The sequence below is a fragment of the Anopheles gambiae genome, chromosome 2 (assembly GCF_943734735.2).
Source record: "Anopheles gambiae chromosome 2, idAnoGambNW_F1_1, whole genome shotgun sequence".
Taxonomy (NCBI): Eukaryota; Metazoa; Arthropoda; class Insecta; order Diptera; family Culicidae; genus Anopheles; species Anopheles gambiae.
This window is the reverse complement of record NC_064601.1, coordinates 99,100,933-99,117,372: the sequence shown is the minus strand read 5'-3', so window position 1 is coordinate 99,117,372 and position 16,440 is coordinate 99,100,933. Positions and strand designations below refer to the sequence as shown.

Here is a 16,440-nt window from a genome sequence, read left to right as displayed (position 1 = left end):
GATATTAATGTTTTCTGTTTCGTTTTTTGTTTTCGTCTCAAAACGATCCTTGCTCTTTGTGTCGAACGACTGTGCTGTTTTGACGTACCTTCTACTCTCCTAAGCATAAAGCACTGCACTTACCAAAGATGTGTTACGTGTTCTTGAGCATTAAACAAAAACGAAAATAAGTTTCCGTTCCATATTTCATTTCGAACTTTTCGAACTCAATTTTCGGACCAACTCTTCGAAGCATCGCTTACGGGGCATGGAAAGTTAGTTACCGATTTCAGGCTTCACCACTGAAAACGTTACGTCTTCCGTCGGCTTTTTTGGTCCCTTCATCCTCAGTGCTGCAGCCTCGTTCCTCTCCCCTCCGGTTCCGAACATTTTGTATCGTTTTTCGCCGGTGTAGAGCAAAACTTTTTGCGAAAAGCAAAACTGCCTTAAGTCGTCCGCCGAAGTGATCGTCCAACATCATCCTCCAAAAATCAAACCGCTTGCAAGTCCCGTTCCGAATACCACCTTACTATACTCTGTACGTCTTTCATCTGTTATGCAAAAAAAAAAGAATTATGATTTATACATACATACATATATATGTGTACGTGTTTTTTATTCGTTTTATATATACATATCTACGATAGAACCGATTACTGGGATATGCTCCTTGAAAGCTTGAATATCCATAGGTAATTTCGTTTTGTTTTCTTTTCGAAAACCGTTGTTTCCCGTTGTTTTACCTCCTTTTTGCTCTCTTGTACTACTTGTTCCATTTGGGTTTTCTCGTTTGTTCTTGATTCTGGTTTTATTCTAACCCTCTTTCTCTTTCACTATCTCTCTCTCTCTCTATCCAATTTCTTTACCTTTTTGATCTCTTTATACACCTCACTATCTATCTCTGTCTTTCGCTCTCTATTTCTCTCTCTCTCTCTCTCTCTTCTTTTATTCTTCACGTGCTATGTTTGAAGCGTTTGTTCCATTGTTTCGATTACTCCTGATCCCCACTACGAGCAGTCGTTTGAGCGTCGTTTGAGGGAAAAGATTGACTAAAAGTAAAGTAACTGCCCAAGTACACCGGCGCGTACATACACACGTGACCTTATCCGTGATGTGTGAGTTTATGTGCTTTACCCCCGGAGTGTTTTTTATCCGCTATCAGCTTTACAAACCGGAATTTAGAATCGATTTTCTTCGTTCAAGGTTTTCCCTGCCCGATTTTATTGCCATCGTCCTTTCTCCTTCAGCTGCTGCAAGTTGATGGGTTGTGGTGGTTGTCGACAAGCTATCTCGCACTGCTTCTGTCGCAGCAATACAGCCCCCTACCAGGCGATTTGATCCCAACAGGACACCCTCCAGATCAGTCGAAATGATCCGTTCCTTGCTTGCAGCTATTATTCTTCGCCACGTGTTCTTGCGTAAAACTTACTGCCACTAAAGCTTTTCTTCCTGTCTTAGTGTGTGGGTTAGTATCCGCACTTCTTCTGCTTCCCTTCTCACACCATCCTGTCCCTTCTCTGTTTTCTTCCTCTTACTAACCGATCGATCAGCACAAGCAGGCCAACGGTATCGACCGTACATCAGGTCATTACTAGTGGCCCACAGAGTCCTACACACTGCCGCCTGCTTACGATGTAACTGATTGAGTTACATCCCCCCCTTCCCCCATTGCTGTCGGCCGCTGCTCTATTCTTATGTGTTTGCTGTTCTTCCCCTGTTTTATGTGTGCCGTCTTTTTGATTAGTGCTCCGTCCATCATCGATACGGAACGATCCGATGATTAGGTTAGTGTCAGCGAAATTGCTCCCAGATTGGGTGAAAGCTATATCTATACCCCGGGGAATACACACAATCGGACGGATGTCATTAATTAGGGATAGCTGTGCGTCGGTTTTTTCCCTCCGCCCTTTCGCCATGGGTATTGATGCTGTGGAAGCTTTTGTAGCAAATGATACCAGGCTGCTTGTTGCTTAAAGTTTGACTCTCCTTTGTACTCTATTCATTCTAATGTAAACGACAAAGTATCGATATTCATAGTCCAGTTGTTCTTTAGTAGATAGATGAAAGCTTGATCCAGTTGGATTTTGTTTGGGAAATTAAAGCCATTATTTGCATCTAAAAGCTCCCTGTAAAACTCGCACCCTCTGTAATATCCTCCCAGTATTCTTCTCCCCCAAAATGTAACAGCTAGTAATAGAACGCAATGTTTAAAAAATTTAAACTCCTTTTCCATTGTTGATGCGACAATAAAAACGATAAAAATTAACCCTTCTATCTGACCAACATCACAACATAAACTCCCCTTATTCTTTGTGTATTGAAAGCTTTCGTGGTCAAAAAATTTATCTTCTGGCCAGAAGGTGCCCTAGTGCCACGGAAAGGTTGGTCTCCCGTTACAGTCAGTGTTTCTCTTCCTGTCTTGACTTTGTCTCTCTTTGTGTGTCTGTGTGTGTGTGTGTGTTGTTTTATGTATAATTCTCACTCGATGTGACTGGGATGTGATTGGATCAGTATGTTTTTTTTTTTTGGTTGTGCTCTCCTTTCCTTCTGTTCTTCTGTGTTTTGTGCTGCTGCCTAGCGTTGTACACATACGTATCGATCTGCCTGCGTAACGATTGTCTGACTATTGTGTCCCTTTCTTTGTCGAATGGTTGTGGCTCTGGCTTTCCAATTTTCCTCTGTCTGTGTTTGTTGTCTATTTTATCGCATCTTATAATTCCTTCCAGTGGGGGTACTTTAAGCATTTTCTTTCACCTCTTTCGCAATCCTTTTGTGCACTTATCGAATGTAGATTGAACAGAATAATAGATCATATTAAACCATTTTGCACCTTCTTACGGTATATTTAATCACTAAATTTACTATTTTCCACTTGTCTTGTTTTAAGTTTCCTTTGATTCTTCTCTTTGATTCTTTGTTTGATGTAATTTTAAATTAATGTGTATTCATAAACAAATATTGTTCTCAAAACTGTGATTATACAGGGTGTATAGAAAAAGGGAAATTAAAGATCGTGTTATTTAATTTTTATTGCAAATGTTCTAAAAACTACAATGTTATAAAATATAATTTGATTCTTTGCAAGTGGAATGTTGTCTCCATTTTATTCAATTCTCACTGTCAAGCCCTCTGAAAGCATTCTGACCCTGTCGATTTGCAACTATGCAACTGGCAGGCCGGGATTTGCTTAATGAGCTGAAATGAGTTCGATTGACACACTCCAACAGTCCATTTCAAGCGCTGCCTGTAGTGTGCATATTCACGTACAGTAAACAGACTGAGCCCGGGCAGGCACAACCCGTCAAATGCATCCTCGTCACGTCAATCAACTCGCTGGTACGCGCCGCGAAATATTGCGGTTCGGCACATCGCAAATCAGCGGCATCAAATGATGTGATTACCCCCTATTTCACAAAAGTTTCCACGGCCTGTCACTCTCTCCCTGCTCGCCTCCGAGGACACTACTGCTGCTGAGGTACTAGTGCTAGTGAAGGGAAAAGCTCGCTATTTACCCGAGTACTTTACTGAGCTGTTCAAATTTAGCGTTCGGCTCGATCGGGCGAACCTTTGGCCAAATGCAAAGAAAGCAAAGTCCTGCGCTATCGGTCAGTGTGCGCTGTGGAAAACTGTGGAACTGGAACGAGCTCGGCGAAATATCAAAGCATCAAATGAAAACAGATGCCACACAGCGCGCGTGTGTGGGCGTGTCAGAGTCGGGCAGAGTTTTATGCCGACCGTCAGCAGATACATCAGCACACCATGATTCAACATGTCAATCACTTCTAGGATTGAATTATGAATGCGTCTAGCAGCTGATGTCTGGCACCGGAACCGCAACCCATCGGGCCGGATTGGCTGAACGGGCTGCATCCGGCCCGTACACCCAATCGCAAACTTTGCCTTTGCCTTCACTTTACGATCCGAGAATCGAGCTGCTGGCAAAAACCAATATTGGCTCGGGTGATTTTGTGTCCACAGGTTTCCATTCCTCGGTGCGGCCCCTGTTGCCTTCCTAGATTTGTGTTTGAAATCTTGACGTAACGTGTGTGTGGCTGGGTCGTTTTTTTTTCTCATCTCGAATGTCTTTGTGCTGAATCGAGTGAAAAATTTATGCACCCATGGAGCTAGGATTAGTGGTGTGTTTTGAAACAAAGTTTAAGCAACGATTGCGGCCGTTACGTCCTTAACTCGATCGGGATTGGGTTTAGTGGAATGTGTAAATGACAGTCTGTGTGTGGGGTGGAGTGCAGAAAAGAACTCTTTCGTGTTGGGAAGATGAAGCGATTTATCGCTATATGGGGGAAACTTTTTGGCATTTCACTAGTTGGTAAATTGGGAAGTGAAAAACAGTTTTATCACGTGCTGGAAAAGCGTAGACAGTGAAGAATGTGGAGTATTTTACACACTGAAAAAACGGTCAAACTGAACGCAGAGTGACAAGATTATTTAAAATTACATTTCTCTTTAACACAATATTTATTTTTGAGGGATGCAGTTTGGTTCCTTTGTTTTTTTTATTCAATAATTCTGTAGATATAAATATTTATAAATGAAAATAACTAGCCCTATCTAGAATTTTATGTTAGTACTTGGACTTTTATTGATAGATTAAAGTAGAACAGAAACATTCATTTTTCGTTTATTATAGATCTGTGTTTAACTCAGTACAGTTTCTCACAATATTTGACTATAATACTGTCTGTCTCAGGGGCTGTCCCGTGGTACAGTGGTCAACTCGAACGACTCGACAACATGCTTGTCATGGGTTTAAGCCAAGGACCGTCCTCCCGTAGCAAAAGATTGAAAAGATTGACGCAGCCCGATGCGTGGTAATGAATAAAGTCTCGAAAGCCTGTATAGGCCGGCATGTCCGCGTAGGACGTTACGCCAAATAGAAGAAGACTTTCTGTCTCACTATAAATATTATGCGCCTAGAACAGAGGTCGGCAAACATACCAGCCTAAAGATCCAAATTCTAAAAATTTATCTCGTAGACTTCCTCGTGCAACAAATCGATACAATAGGCATACAATGATGAATGATAGTTCAAAGAAATCAGCGTGAAAGGAAATTAGGCGCATTTTAGCCTGCAGAGAGTCTCATGCCCGTAACTAAGTTGACCTCTTCATGGTCAATAAACAAGCTAAAAATAAACGCAGCGAATTGATTTTTCAACTTTAACTTTCTTTCTTGTTTAAATTTTCCCAGAATTCTTTTGACAGCAATTCTGTAACTATTTTGTGTAGAAAAATGACAATAAGATACTTTCCAACTGGGATTTTTTTTTTATTTGAGCGAGATTTTTACATCCCCAAATGATTTCATCAGAAGTGAATGGTCTTTATCGAAGTTTTGTGAAAAAATAAACAACTCTCTGCATACCGAACGTGTCCCTGAATATTTATTAGGAATACATAATCCAATTAAAAACACACGAGGCATTGCTTCTTACCAGCAGTGAGTACCAACTCTGCAAAACGCATAACTTGATACATTTTTAACTCCACGAATTGGTTCAATTTAAGTTTTAAATTGGGGCACGAACAAAACAAAACAAGCCCCTCCAAACTGCAAAATATGGCACTCAGTATTGTTTTAGCATAAAAATAACGTTCTACCTTTGGTATGCTCCCCCACTCCCCCCTCCCATCATTGATCTTTTTGCTGCGAAAATACTAAATAAATACGCAGCTTCACCCCGGCTCGTTGTCCGATGAAGCACTGTGTTTTCGCGTCAGTCGTGGCAAAGATTATGCCAGCGTAATGCGATTGCTTTGATTTCCGCCTCCATTAAAGTGTGATCAGTGGGAGATTTCGGTTGGCAAACAAATTACTTGCACCGTGTCCTCCGTGGCCGCGTTGTTCCTGCTCTGGTCAAAAATCGAGCCAAACAAAGGATCATCATTGCTGCACAAACAACCATCGGCAAACCATCCGGAGGGCCCTGTATAACAACGCTACTGGCATCTCGTTCGCTCTTTCTGTCTACCTCCTTTTCCAACAAAAAAATCCCTAGAAAACAGGGGGAAGCAATAACCTCACACCGGGAAGGTAAAAGAAAGGAAGGGAAAAATGGCGAAAAAATCACGTGCCCCACGAAACGGAAAGGAAGCAAAATATTTACTTATTCATTTGTTTTCCCCGTTTCATAATAATCCGGTGTAGATGTGTGTGCGTTGGTGTGGGCTAAAGCATTCCCTTTTTGCCGAGAAGCTTACACACACACACACACACAAAACCGTTCGACGTGCCCACTTTCTCGGCCTTCTCTATTGCGGGCCGTTGCCCGCCGGTCCAAAAAACGGAAAATTTCAATCAATTTTTCATTCAAGATTTTCAACGGCATAACTGCGCGCCGCTGGACGGCAAATTTGTTGGTGGCCAAAGCGGTCGGAAGCTTTTCGCTGTGCGAAAGCAAAGGCTTGTTTGCTCCCATTTGCTGTGCTTCCTTGCGAGACATTGTTTAAGCCATTTTGTGTGCGGGTGTGTAAGCTTTGATTTTTTTTCCGCGTTCGTTCATCACACGAAACCAATCACCATTTTGTGTCCCACACACACACACACAAACTGCTGTCCAGACATTGTGGGAACTGGCCGGAAAACTGGCAACGCTGGCAGGTGTGTGTGAGAGCGGTACCAGCTACAACAAGCACTGAAGTCTGATGGTAAATTATGTTCATCATAACACAAACAAACGGAGCGCAACAACATGGACCGCCTGATAATGTTTTGATTGCTTTCGACATCATGCCGTTGTTGTTGTTGTTGCTGGGGGTGGGCCCAATGATCGGGTTGTGTGTGTGTGTGTGTGTGTGCTCTGAGCTGAATAATTTAAGCTGTTATGAAAGCGATGAGGTAGGGGCAGAAGAAGAAAAAACAACAAATGTCCATGTTGCACCTCTTCTCCGGTCGGTGCTTCCGGATTTTCCGGAGGGGGTGAAGCTCTGACCCCGTTGTAAGTTATCGATTTTCGAACTCAGTCCCGTGCCGAACTCTGCTGTAACATCAACCAGCGAAAACGGGGGCAGAACATACGCCACCAGAACAAGGTGTGCCGGCATGTAGTATGTGCGTCAGTGTGGCACAAAATCCACATCCTGACACTTCTATTAGCGCGAACTGTCAGCCGCGCGGTCGTGTGCAATGCGTGATTGCAAGCTGCTTCTGTCCTGTGTGTTTGAGTGTGTGTGTGTGGCCAGAGGCTTATATGGTCCGGGTTCAGCGGACAGAGCAGCGTGATGCGGCCACTAAGTGGTGGCTGCATGATACGGCAATCTAATTTGGAAACACGTAATTAGTGGGAAATTATTTTCTCTTCCCAGTTTGGCTGGCTGCCACTCCACATGTTCCGGTGCCTGTGAGACTTCCTTCCGGCAATAAGTGCGTGTGTGTGTGTGGGTTTTGATATGTACGGGACGCTTCTTGCTGATGCTGATGGGAAAACAAAGAACAGACAGATCAGGCTGAAGCCGGCAGTTTGATCCTCTAGATACGCGGCGCCCCCTATCTCGAGAAGATGCTTGTCAACTTCCGGCAGCATCGGATGGATGGTGAATTGAATTTCCTTGCCCTCTGCCTCGCGCTCGCTGCGGGAAGCTTAACAGATGGGGGCGGGCTGATGAGAGCCTGCCAGGCAAAATGGTGCGCTTTCGGGCGTAGCTTGACTCTGTGTAGACACTAAATCGCTTGCTAAATCGTTCGCATAAGAGACAAAGAGAAAGAGAAAGCAAGAAACGCAGAAAGGAATTATATTATTTTTCCATCTAATCTGAATCATTCACAGCGAAACATTGGAATAGAAATGGGTGGTTTCCGGTTTATTTAATCAATTCGCGCGAATACTTTAAGCACTCATTTCGGTGCTTTAATTGAAGCATGCTCAGTGGTTTCCATTAAAAACAAAAACAGATTACATCACTAGTCCTATTGCTTTGCTTTGCTCTTTGCTAGAAAGCATACTAATTCGATTGATTGCTAAGATAAGGCAGCAGTTTTAGTAAAGCAGCTGACAAATGGCGTGACAATCGCAAAAGGATGCCTGGCGAGGAGAAACCAATGTTTGCGTGGCAGGAGACAAACATAGGGGGATTATGAGGGATTAAAGCACAGAAGCAAATTAATCCAAAAACGAGTGTATTTATGTTGATTAAATTTGTTAAACTGGTTCATTAAATCTATGGTGGGTATGCATTCATTTCAATGATTCTACTTCAAATTATGTATCAAGTATGAATTAACTTCTTATAAGACTTAAATGTGGGCTTTAGTATTAAATAGATGTGATCAAACTAGACTTTTAAACCCCTTCTAGTGTGAAAAGTAATACCAATTGGTAAACGATAAGAATATGCATTTGAACTCCCTTCAATTGATTATTTATAGCATCTAGAAATAGTCGAACACACGCCAACATAAGCTCTGGAAAGCTATTTTAAAGCATTAAATAAAAACACGTGGCTAAGCTGTAGGGCTTTCCCACCCTTAATGTTACAAAAACAAGCCCAAAGAGAAGTTCTCTTTTTATTTTTAACACCTGTGTCCTATCGTGCGGCTTGGCAGCTGCCCTGCAAGTGCAGCACTTCAAGCGGCGCGACCAACGGAGAAGTGTAAAATAAAAATACCACACTCTACCACACCTCTCACCCACACACGGGCTAGTCCGCAGGGTATGGGCATGGGTGTTTTAATTGAATCTACCGAAACGAGAGAACCCATGTTCCCATGCACTTCGTTGCAATTTTCCAACGCATCCGCTATTGTTTTTAGTGCAGCAAGATCGCCCGAAGGAAGTCAAACTGGAGCTGGAACACTTGGCCGGCAATGTTTCGCGCGCGTTCCGGCCATAAACTTCACACCGAGGACGTGCCGTACGGGGTGGCATGTGCGAAAACTTGAATTGAGTTTTCCTACCCTCCTCGTATCCGGGTTTGATGCGTGATGAATTTGCCATTTCGCCATTCCATTCCGAGGGCAATAGCGACGAGCAATTCCTGGTTCACTGCGGAGCGTAGGCAACTGCTGCCTGCAGTTGTGCTGCTGGAGCAGGACGAGCGGATGTACATTGTGCCAGCTGCTTTTTATGGCTATGCAATCGATTGCCGTTTGTTTTGCCACCCCACCGTTAAATGCAACCGGGGGGGGGGGGGGGCTGTGCGGGCTACTTGTAAAGCAGTTGGAAGCGTTGTGTGACGTGGGTCACATTCCTGAAAGTTTAATGTGGGGTTTTTTTGTTGTTCTCCCTCTCTCTCTCTCTCTGTCGGGAATAGGGCAATGGGAAGAGCGGGACTTGGCATCGAATTAATGGTGCTCTATTTAGCAAGCGTACCCACAGCAGGGCTCGCGTGTAGGAATTTCGCTGCGAGTGGGGTTCAAAAGGAGGTTGAATTTATTATCTTCCAAACCGGACGTGCGTTCCACTTTCTTTTTGCAGTAGGAAACTACAAAAAAACACCAAAAAGGACGACTTTCAGGCGTGAAAAACAACGTCTCGTGGAACAGCGCGCGGATAAGGTCCGAAGACCAAGATGCATTCCCGAGCACAAGGCGTCCCGCGAGCACACAACAGTTCGTCAACACTTGGCTACAGAAACTGTCAACAGCATTATTTGATCGTTTCCGCTTCAATTTGTTAGAGTGGTTCGTTAGAGCCGAACGCGAAATCCCTCCCCCCTGGCACGAATTCCACTGTAATTGCATCATAATGAGATGCGCTTGATGGTTCGACGGACGCGAAGGATGCCGCCCATGGCGGTGGATGTGAAGATAATTTGTACAGACCGTCCTGTTCGCGTTCCTTCCCTCTTTCTGCAATGAAAAAGTGCTTCTCTTCATGACGGAAATGTGTGTGTGTGCGTGTTTTTTGCTTCTTCTTCTGTCTTTTGGCTGGCTGTTTGGCTGTAAAAGAAAACTCAGTCAGTCCTTTCAGTAGTCCCCCCTTTAGGGGTGGTTTGCGGTCCATCATCATTTCATGGCTGCTGACTTTATTACGGTGGAGGTTTTTTTTTCTTTCGCGGCGGTTTGTCTTGCTTCACGAAAAGCATTTAAAATAATTCAAACAAAACCGCCGTCCGGTGATTTTCCGGGTGCGGGTTCCGCTCGCCTCGCGCGTTGTCCCACTGCTTCGCGTTTACGATCACCGCCCACACCCGGCATACTCATTTCGGTCGGCATTCTTGCGGGCAAACCAGACGCTCTTAAGTGAGCCGACAGTAAAATAGATAAAGCCCCCAAATATTGGACGCATTCTGCAATGTAGCGTGTTTTTGGCTGCTTTTTTTGCGTTTTATCTTATCCTCCACTCTTTGGTTTTCGGTGTTGGAACAATTTTCAATTCGCTTGTGGTTCTTTTTTCCCTTCTTTTTGTGTAGGCGAAAGAAAATTGCTGAAGCATCATCAGAGTTTCCAGTTTTTTTCTCTCTCTATAGTGCATATAATTTTAATTCTCTCGCTTGATGATAATTATGGGGTTTTGGCTTAATCAGAACTCCACTACATTATTCTCGCCATTATCGTTACGACGCTGACCTACGAGTGTGGTTAAGAGTGTGTACTTGTGTCGAATTGTACGAAGATTTGTACATAGTGTACATTGTTATGACGGTTCGGAGGATAAATGTGCTGCAATTAAAGCATGAATTGTTTAAACAATGTCTCAGATAATGAACTATTGTGATTTTGCGTTTGCCGATGCTGATGGGATCATCTTTCTTTTGCTACTCGTGTTTGAGTTAGATGACATGTCAAAAGGACACAATAAATGGCTTCTCTATCTGTTGTACCCAAGGCGAAATGTCTCAGTAATTGCCTCCAACAGTGTTTTTTTCGACAATTTAGAAACAAAACAGACTAAACAGAAACAGTCTTCCATATCTTTTTAGGACATATATTTCGTAGGCGTAGAGGACTGATGGTAGGGATAAGGCTGGGGTACATTGTCCTTACTCGCTAGTGTAATTTCGATTTTCGACTAGCGCGTATGGTGGCGGTTGGTGGAAGCTTTTTCTGGTCAACGAGGGAATGGTCGTGCCGGATCTCAAAATAAAGTATTATTTTCATCTTTTTGCGATGCAAACATAGATGCAAGGCGTGCCGAACCTACCTTCCTTTTACCTTCGTATCAACCTTTTACAAAACTTTTCTGGTCCGATTTATGTAAAAAAAATGTAAAAATAACATATTTTCTGAAGCTACTCCAAATTGTTTGGAAAACTGCTTTGGTCACCTGCCACCAGATGCGCTAGTGAAAATCGAAATTACACTACCCGCCATGCAATTGACAGCGATTTGCGAGGGCGCGCGAGGGCTCGCACGCCATACAAGTTCACCGCCCCAGAGCCCTCGCATTAAAGAGCTTGCGAGCCTTGGTAGTTTTTTTACCCCTTAGTTTTAGCAGTTATAATTATAGCACCCCAAGAGAAGGTATACCAGTACAAATTGTAGCATACTAAACTCCTGAATTTTGTCATTTTATTTTAAAAAATCCACAAAAATTGAAATAGTGACCTTTTCGACAAATACTACCGTAAAAAAAATTATCCATGAATAAAAATCAAAGATTATTTGAAATACCATAAGATCTCGAGCAGATGATATCATTCGCAACCCTCGCAATGTTTGAGGGTAGCGAGTACGGATAATGTATCCCGACCTTTACACTTTCTTGATACTTTCTTCATTGAAGTAAACTTTAACACATTTATGTAGGATTAAGCTACGATTGGTTTAGGTTTAAGTTCATATAGTACAGTCCTCGAGACTAACAAATTAAATATATAACAACAATAATAACAATAACAATAAGCTTTATGAAACGATAATTGAATATTCCTATTCGATTCTGAACGGAGTTTCGTTGTAGGAAAACCAATACAAAGCTTTAGTTATCCATTTTAGCCCCAAATACTAGTTAAAAATTTGTGCTGTTGTGGGAAGTATTTAAGGTTTAAAACTTTAGTATCTCGCTAAAGAACAATTTCTCGAACAAAACTGTTCAGTTTTAAAGACACAAAAACAAGCAAATTGTTTGCAACTTCCCATTGCTGCCCGCCGTGTTTGCGCAAGGTCACACTGAAAATAAATGCATTCTAGCTGCCGCCAAGTCAACAAGTGTGCCATCAGTGTCGGCTAACGCAAATACACACACGCTCGTAATCATTTCATCTCTTGCGACACCTCTGGCTAACAATTTAATCCCCAGACATAATAGTAATAATAGTAAAACCCGTCCAATCGTCGCAATCATCACGAACGTGCGAAGGGCCGCCCGGTCACACACAGCCGCATCAAATAGGGAACGGGGAAAAGAAAGGGAAATGTGCGAATGGGAAATTCATTAGGCCAAAGTGCACCCACTTTCGCAAGGGTGCGAGCCGCTGCAGAGCGCCAGAACGCTTTAATTATAGAACATCAAAATGGCACCATCAACCGGTTTGGAGACGGGGGGCACAGAAAACTGTTGCATAAAATCTGCACCACTGCGCCACTACCACCGCATTGTTAGCGTAGGTCTCGGTTGTGTGAGTTGGGTTTTTTTTTCATTTCACATTTTTTGCATGGTGAGTGGTAATGCAATCCCGCCGAGGAAAAGTCGAGACTGTCGGACATCTGATTGGCCTGACAATTGGTCTCTCCACTGGTACGGTGTGAAGCGTAACTCGAGCACTTCTTCAAAGGAGGTTGTAAGTTTCTCTTGAGTCCATTTAAATGAGATGTGAAAGTGAGGGAAAAAAGGAGAGCTAGTACATGCGATGCAACCTTTTTTGTTGTTGTTGCTGCTCACTTAAGCACTCCGTGCAGACTAGGCGAGAAACCCTTCCGAGGATTGCACTCGGGAGGGAAGAACTTGAAGTGAAGAATTTCAATGACCTCGTTGTAAATTTATCGTAAGACCCATACAGTTATTGCTGGTGTTGTTCTTTTCTTTTAGTTTCTCTTTCATTCTCTCCATCTCTTTATATCCTCTTCTATCTTTTTTCCCCCACTATGAAACATAATAAAAGCATTCTATTTTGCATGTCAGCCTCGAAGTATGCTCCAATTTCTAGCTGCCTCTAGCACACCTCTTGCACACTGGGTCCGCAAGGGGTCACCAAACCGTGTCTTTGTCGTCCGTTTGATTAATTAAATATTTCTATCCTAGAGTGTTGCCGAGTAGAGCCTCGAATCGATATCGTTAAGGAAGAGTGTTCTTGCATTGCTGTAGACAGTTTGTCGGTGCAGGAACCATAATGAAATTATATTTAAAGCTTGCTCTGGAAAACCATTACACTTTCGTAGCCATTGTTCACTCGTTTTCCACTGCAAAGTTGCGATCCACTTTTTGTTCTCTCTTTCTCTCTCTCTCTCGCTCTCTCTCTCTTTGTCTTGCCGTCGTACGCTCTTTCTCTACTCTTTCTATTTTCTTCATCTTAACGGGCATCGTGGTTTCTCTGTCTTTGTCCTCTATTGTACTGTCTGCTGTACATACAACAGGCCAACACTTGTGCAGCACTAGGCTGCACAGACTCCATTTTGGAAGTAGTAGCACACCGTGTGTGCGTGTGTGTGACACAGTACATGGTTTTTGCGTAGCATAGGTCGTGCACAGCACCACAACGTGTGTACTTTTAGCGTGTGTTGTACGTGTCAGCTTCTAGTTTAGCAAAACAACATTTACTTTCGAGCGTTTGGCCGATCGTGCCTGCATCCTGCAAGACACGTTCCTGTACGCTCTGTCAACCCAAGCAACACTTATTAATTACACACAATACACGCACACATAGTTTTGCGTAGTGCTCTACTCTGTCCGATCCTAGAACACTTTTCGAGTGGTTAGTCACGCACACACTTCGTACACTGTCTCGTACGCTGTCCAAACGAACTCGTGCATTGCTCGTTTACTACCTTTCTTTACACCTCTCTGTTGTTTCTTTCTCTCTGTATTGAATTCGTTTCGTTGCTCATTTTGTTCCAAATTTCTGTGAGTCAAATTTGTTTCGTCTCGTAATGTATTGCAAAACTTCTACTGCTTTGTTTACAACATAAAAAGAAGATTACAAATAACCGTTCCCTAAAGCGTTACTAAAACGGATGATTTCGATTTTTCCTACCGTACACTCTGGGCCGTTTCCCACCGACCAACCGACCCAACCTTCCCCCGATTTCGGTTCATCTCCCGATCGCGATCACACCATCCCCAAAACCGACCGAAACAGATCGAAGCTGGAGGCAGCTGAAAAACTGGCCGCCTCATCCAGTGCCGCGTAAGTGTTTAGCTTCTAGTGTTTGCCGGTGCTCTTCACCACCCTGCTCTAGTAGTTGGAAAACGCGAACGTTTTTTTTTTTGTTTCTGTTTTTTACTCATCGAGCTAATCGATTGGATGATCTTCTCTCTGCCACCTCCACGTGTACGAGTAGCGTACGGAGCGTGTGGTTGTTTTTTTCTCTCTCTCTTTTCTGTTTGTTTGCTCTAATTACAGTGTTTCTAATTGAATGTGTTTCTATTATTGCTACCTCACACATACACACATTTAAAGGCTTTTATCTTACTCCAAGATCCGTTTAGCGGTTCTTCGGTAGTTTTTTTTTATAAATGCATTCCAAAGTAAGGCCGGCACACGTGTTTTCTGCTCGGAATTTCTTTCAATCGTAATGCAAACGAGAAGAACTTTTTTATTGTGTTTCACTTAGAGTAGAAGTTTTTTATTATTTTATTTTTGCGATCAAAATCCATTAACTGCTGTGCTGTGACCGTTTGCACCAGAGCTCGCTTTGGCATTAGAGCGCAAACATTGGTCTTAATGGCGTAGTCAGTTGTTTTTTTTATGAAATTGAATTGAAATGGCTAAACTATCTTCACTGCTTGGTTTTGTCTTGTACCGATTGTTCTACCAATGTTTGGAGCGGATTTAGTCTTCTTCTCTACCCATAGAACGTTTCTTTAATGCTGTGTGACGTTTGTTTTGTGATCAGTTGTTTTATATAACGTTTTCATTAGTTCGTTAATAGCAACTTGAAAGTAATACGCTTTTGGTCTGTTTTCTCTGTAATTATTTTTGTAACTTACTCTTTACCTAATTTACTTGTTTTATGAACAAAATTTAGAGGTTTTAAAGCATAACGTAGTATTTTTTTCAAAGTAACAAATATAATCTAATAAGAAAAAATCACAAAAGTAAAAATCCAGCTCACCGTGTGTGCGACTAGTGATGGGAAAAATGTAGATTTTGTCGGCATCGATTCCGGCTAGCGTTTTCTGGAATCGATTCCGGATAGTAGGTCCGGAATCAGTTTCCGGAATCGATTCCGGAATCGACTCCGGAATCGGAATCGACTCCGGAATTGGTTCCGGAATCGACTCCGGAATCGGAATCGGCTCCAGAATTGATTTCGCAATCGGCTCCGGAATCGGAATCGGCTCCGGAATCGGAATCGGCTCCGGAATCGGAATCGCTTCCGGAATCGGAATCGCCTCCGGAATCGGCTCCAGAATTGATTCCGGAATCGGCTCCGGAATCGGATTTGGTTCCGGAATCGACTCCGGAATCGACTCCGGTTCCAGCATCGGAATCGATTCCAGCATCGGAATCGGCTCCGGAATTGATTCCGAACACGGAATCGGAATTGGGTAGGTCCGATTCCGAGCTCCCACCACTATGTGCGACTGTCTGCCAAAGCACCTGGAGGCGAGTGGCGAATAGTTTTCACCTTTAATTTAAATAATTCTAAACCACACACACTTACACACTGCTCACCTTTCAGTGTAAATTATTCACTTCATTAAATTACCATCCCCCGTCGTCACCCGGCACGTTCTGTAAATGGCCGTGTACTAAAACGCGCACACAGATACACTTTTGCAGCGTTTTTCGTGTCTTTTTTGTGAGCGAAAAGCTCGGGCTTGCATTTTTTTGGCAGGAAACACAGTATCCATGTCGTGTGCGATATATTTTTCACCGCTCTAGAAGTAGAATGCTCATCCCTTTTCTCTACCAGGATCTCAGGGTACGCGAGTGCATTAGTCAGAGTGCTGTTAACATGTGTACGCGGGGGTGTTGCCCGCCCGGCCCCGTTCCAGCAGCAGCGCTTACTTTATTCCAATCCCGACAGCTTGCTTCCGTTTCCGTCCGTAAGCGCGCACCAAGCTGAACATTCCATGCTTTTGTATTTATATGTGAGACCCACAAAGCGTCACCCACAAACACTCCCGATGCAGCCACGCAATGGGTAAGGAAACAGGGTAACGTCGCTGTCCTTTTTGCCGCTGCTACCACCAGCCCACCCTCTCGACCATCGTAATTGTCACCATATGCAAATGCGATGAAGTTATAACGAAAGGAAACTATCACTCTCCAGCGCTCCCTTTTTCCGGGTGAGGGTTTGTGTGTGTGTGTGTGTGTGCTCCTACTGCAGACTGCAGCGGCAATGGGTTCACCGACAGGATCAACAGACGGCCAACTTGTCTCCGGGGCCGGGCTTTTATTT

The 16,440-nt window shown here is 43.4% G+C and overlaps 1 protein-coding gene across 22 annotated transcripts in view; it reads left to right on the top strand.

Moving 5' to 3' along the window:
• Positions 1 to 16,440, top strand: part of LOC4576494 (potassium voltage-gated channel subfamily KQT member 5) — a 263,147-nt gene that overhangs the window by 185,818 nt on the left and 60,889 nt on the right. For 17 of the 22 annotated variants that reach the window (XR_009764840.1, XR_009764839.1, XM_061644922.1 and 14 more), the window contains one exon: positions 2,304 to 2,360. The exons of 3 other annotated variants lie outside the window; for them this stretch is intronic. Coding sequence is in view for 17 of the 19 variants with exons in the window: in XM_061644922.1 (XP_061500906.1) it covers positions 2,304 to 2,360 (57 nt within the window). In the remaining 2 variants the exon portion in view is untranslated. Of the gene's footprint in view, positions 1 to 626; positions 672 to 2,303; positions 2,361 to 14,171; positions 14,220 to 16,440 lie in introns of all 22 variants that reach the window. 2 more of the 22 variants (XM_061644907.1, XM_061644908.1) reach the window with 2 other exon arrangements.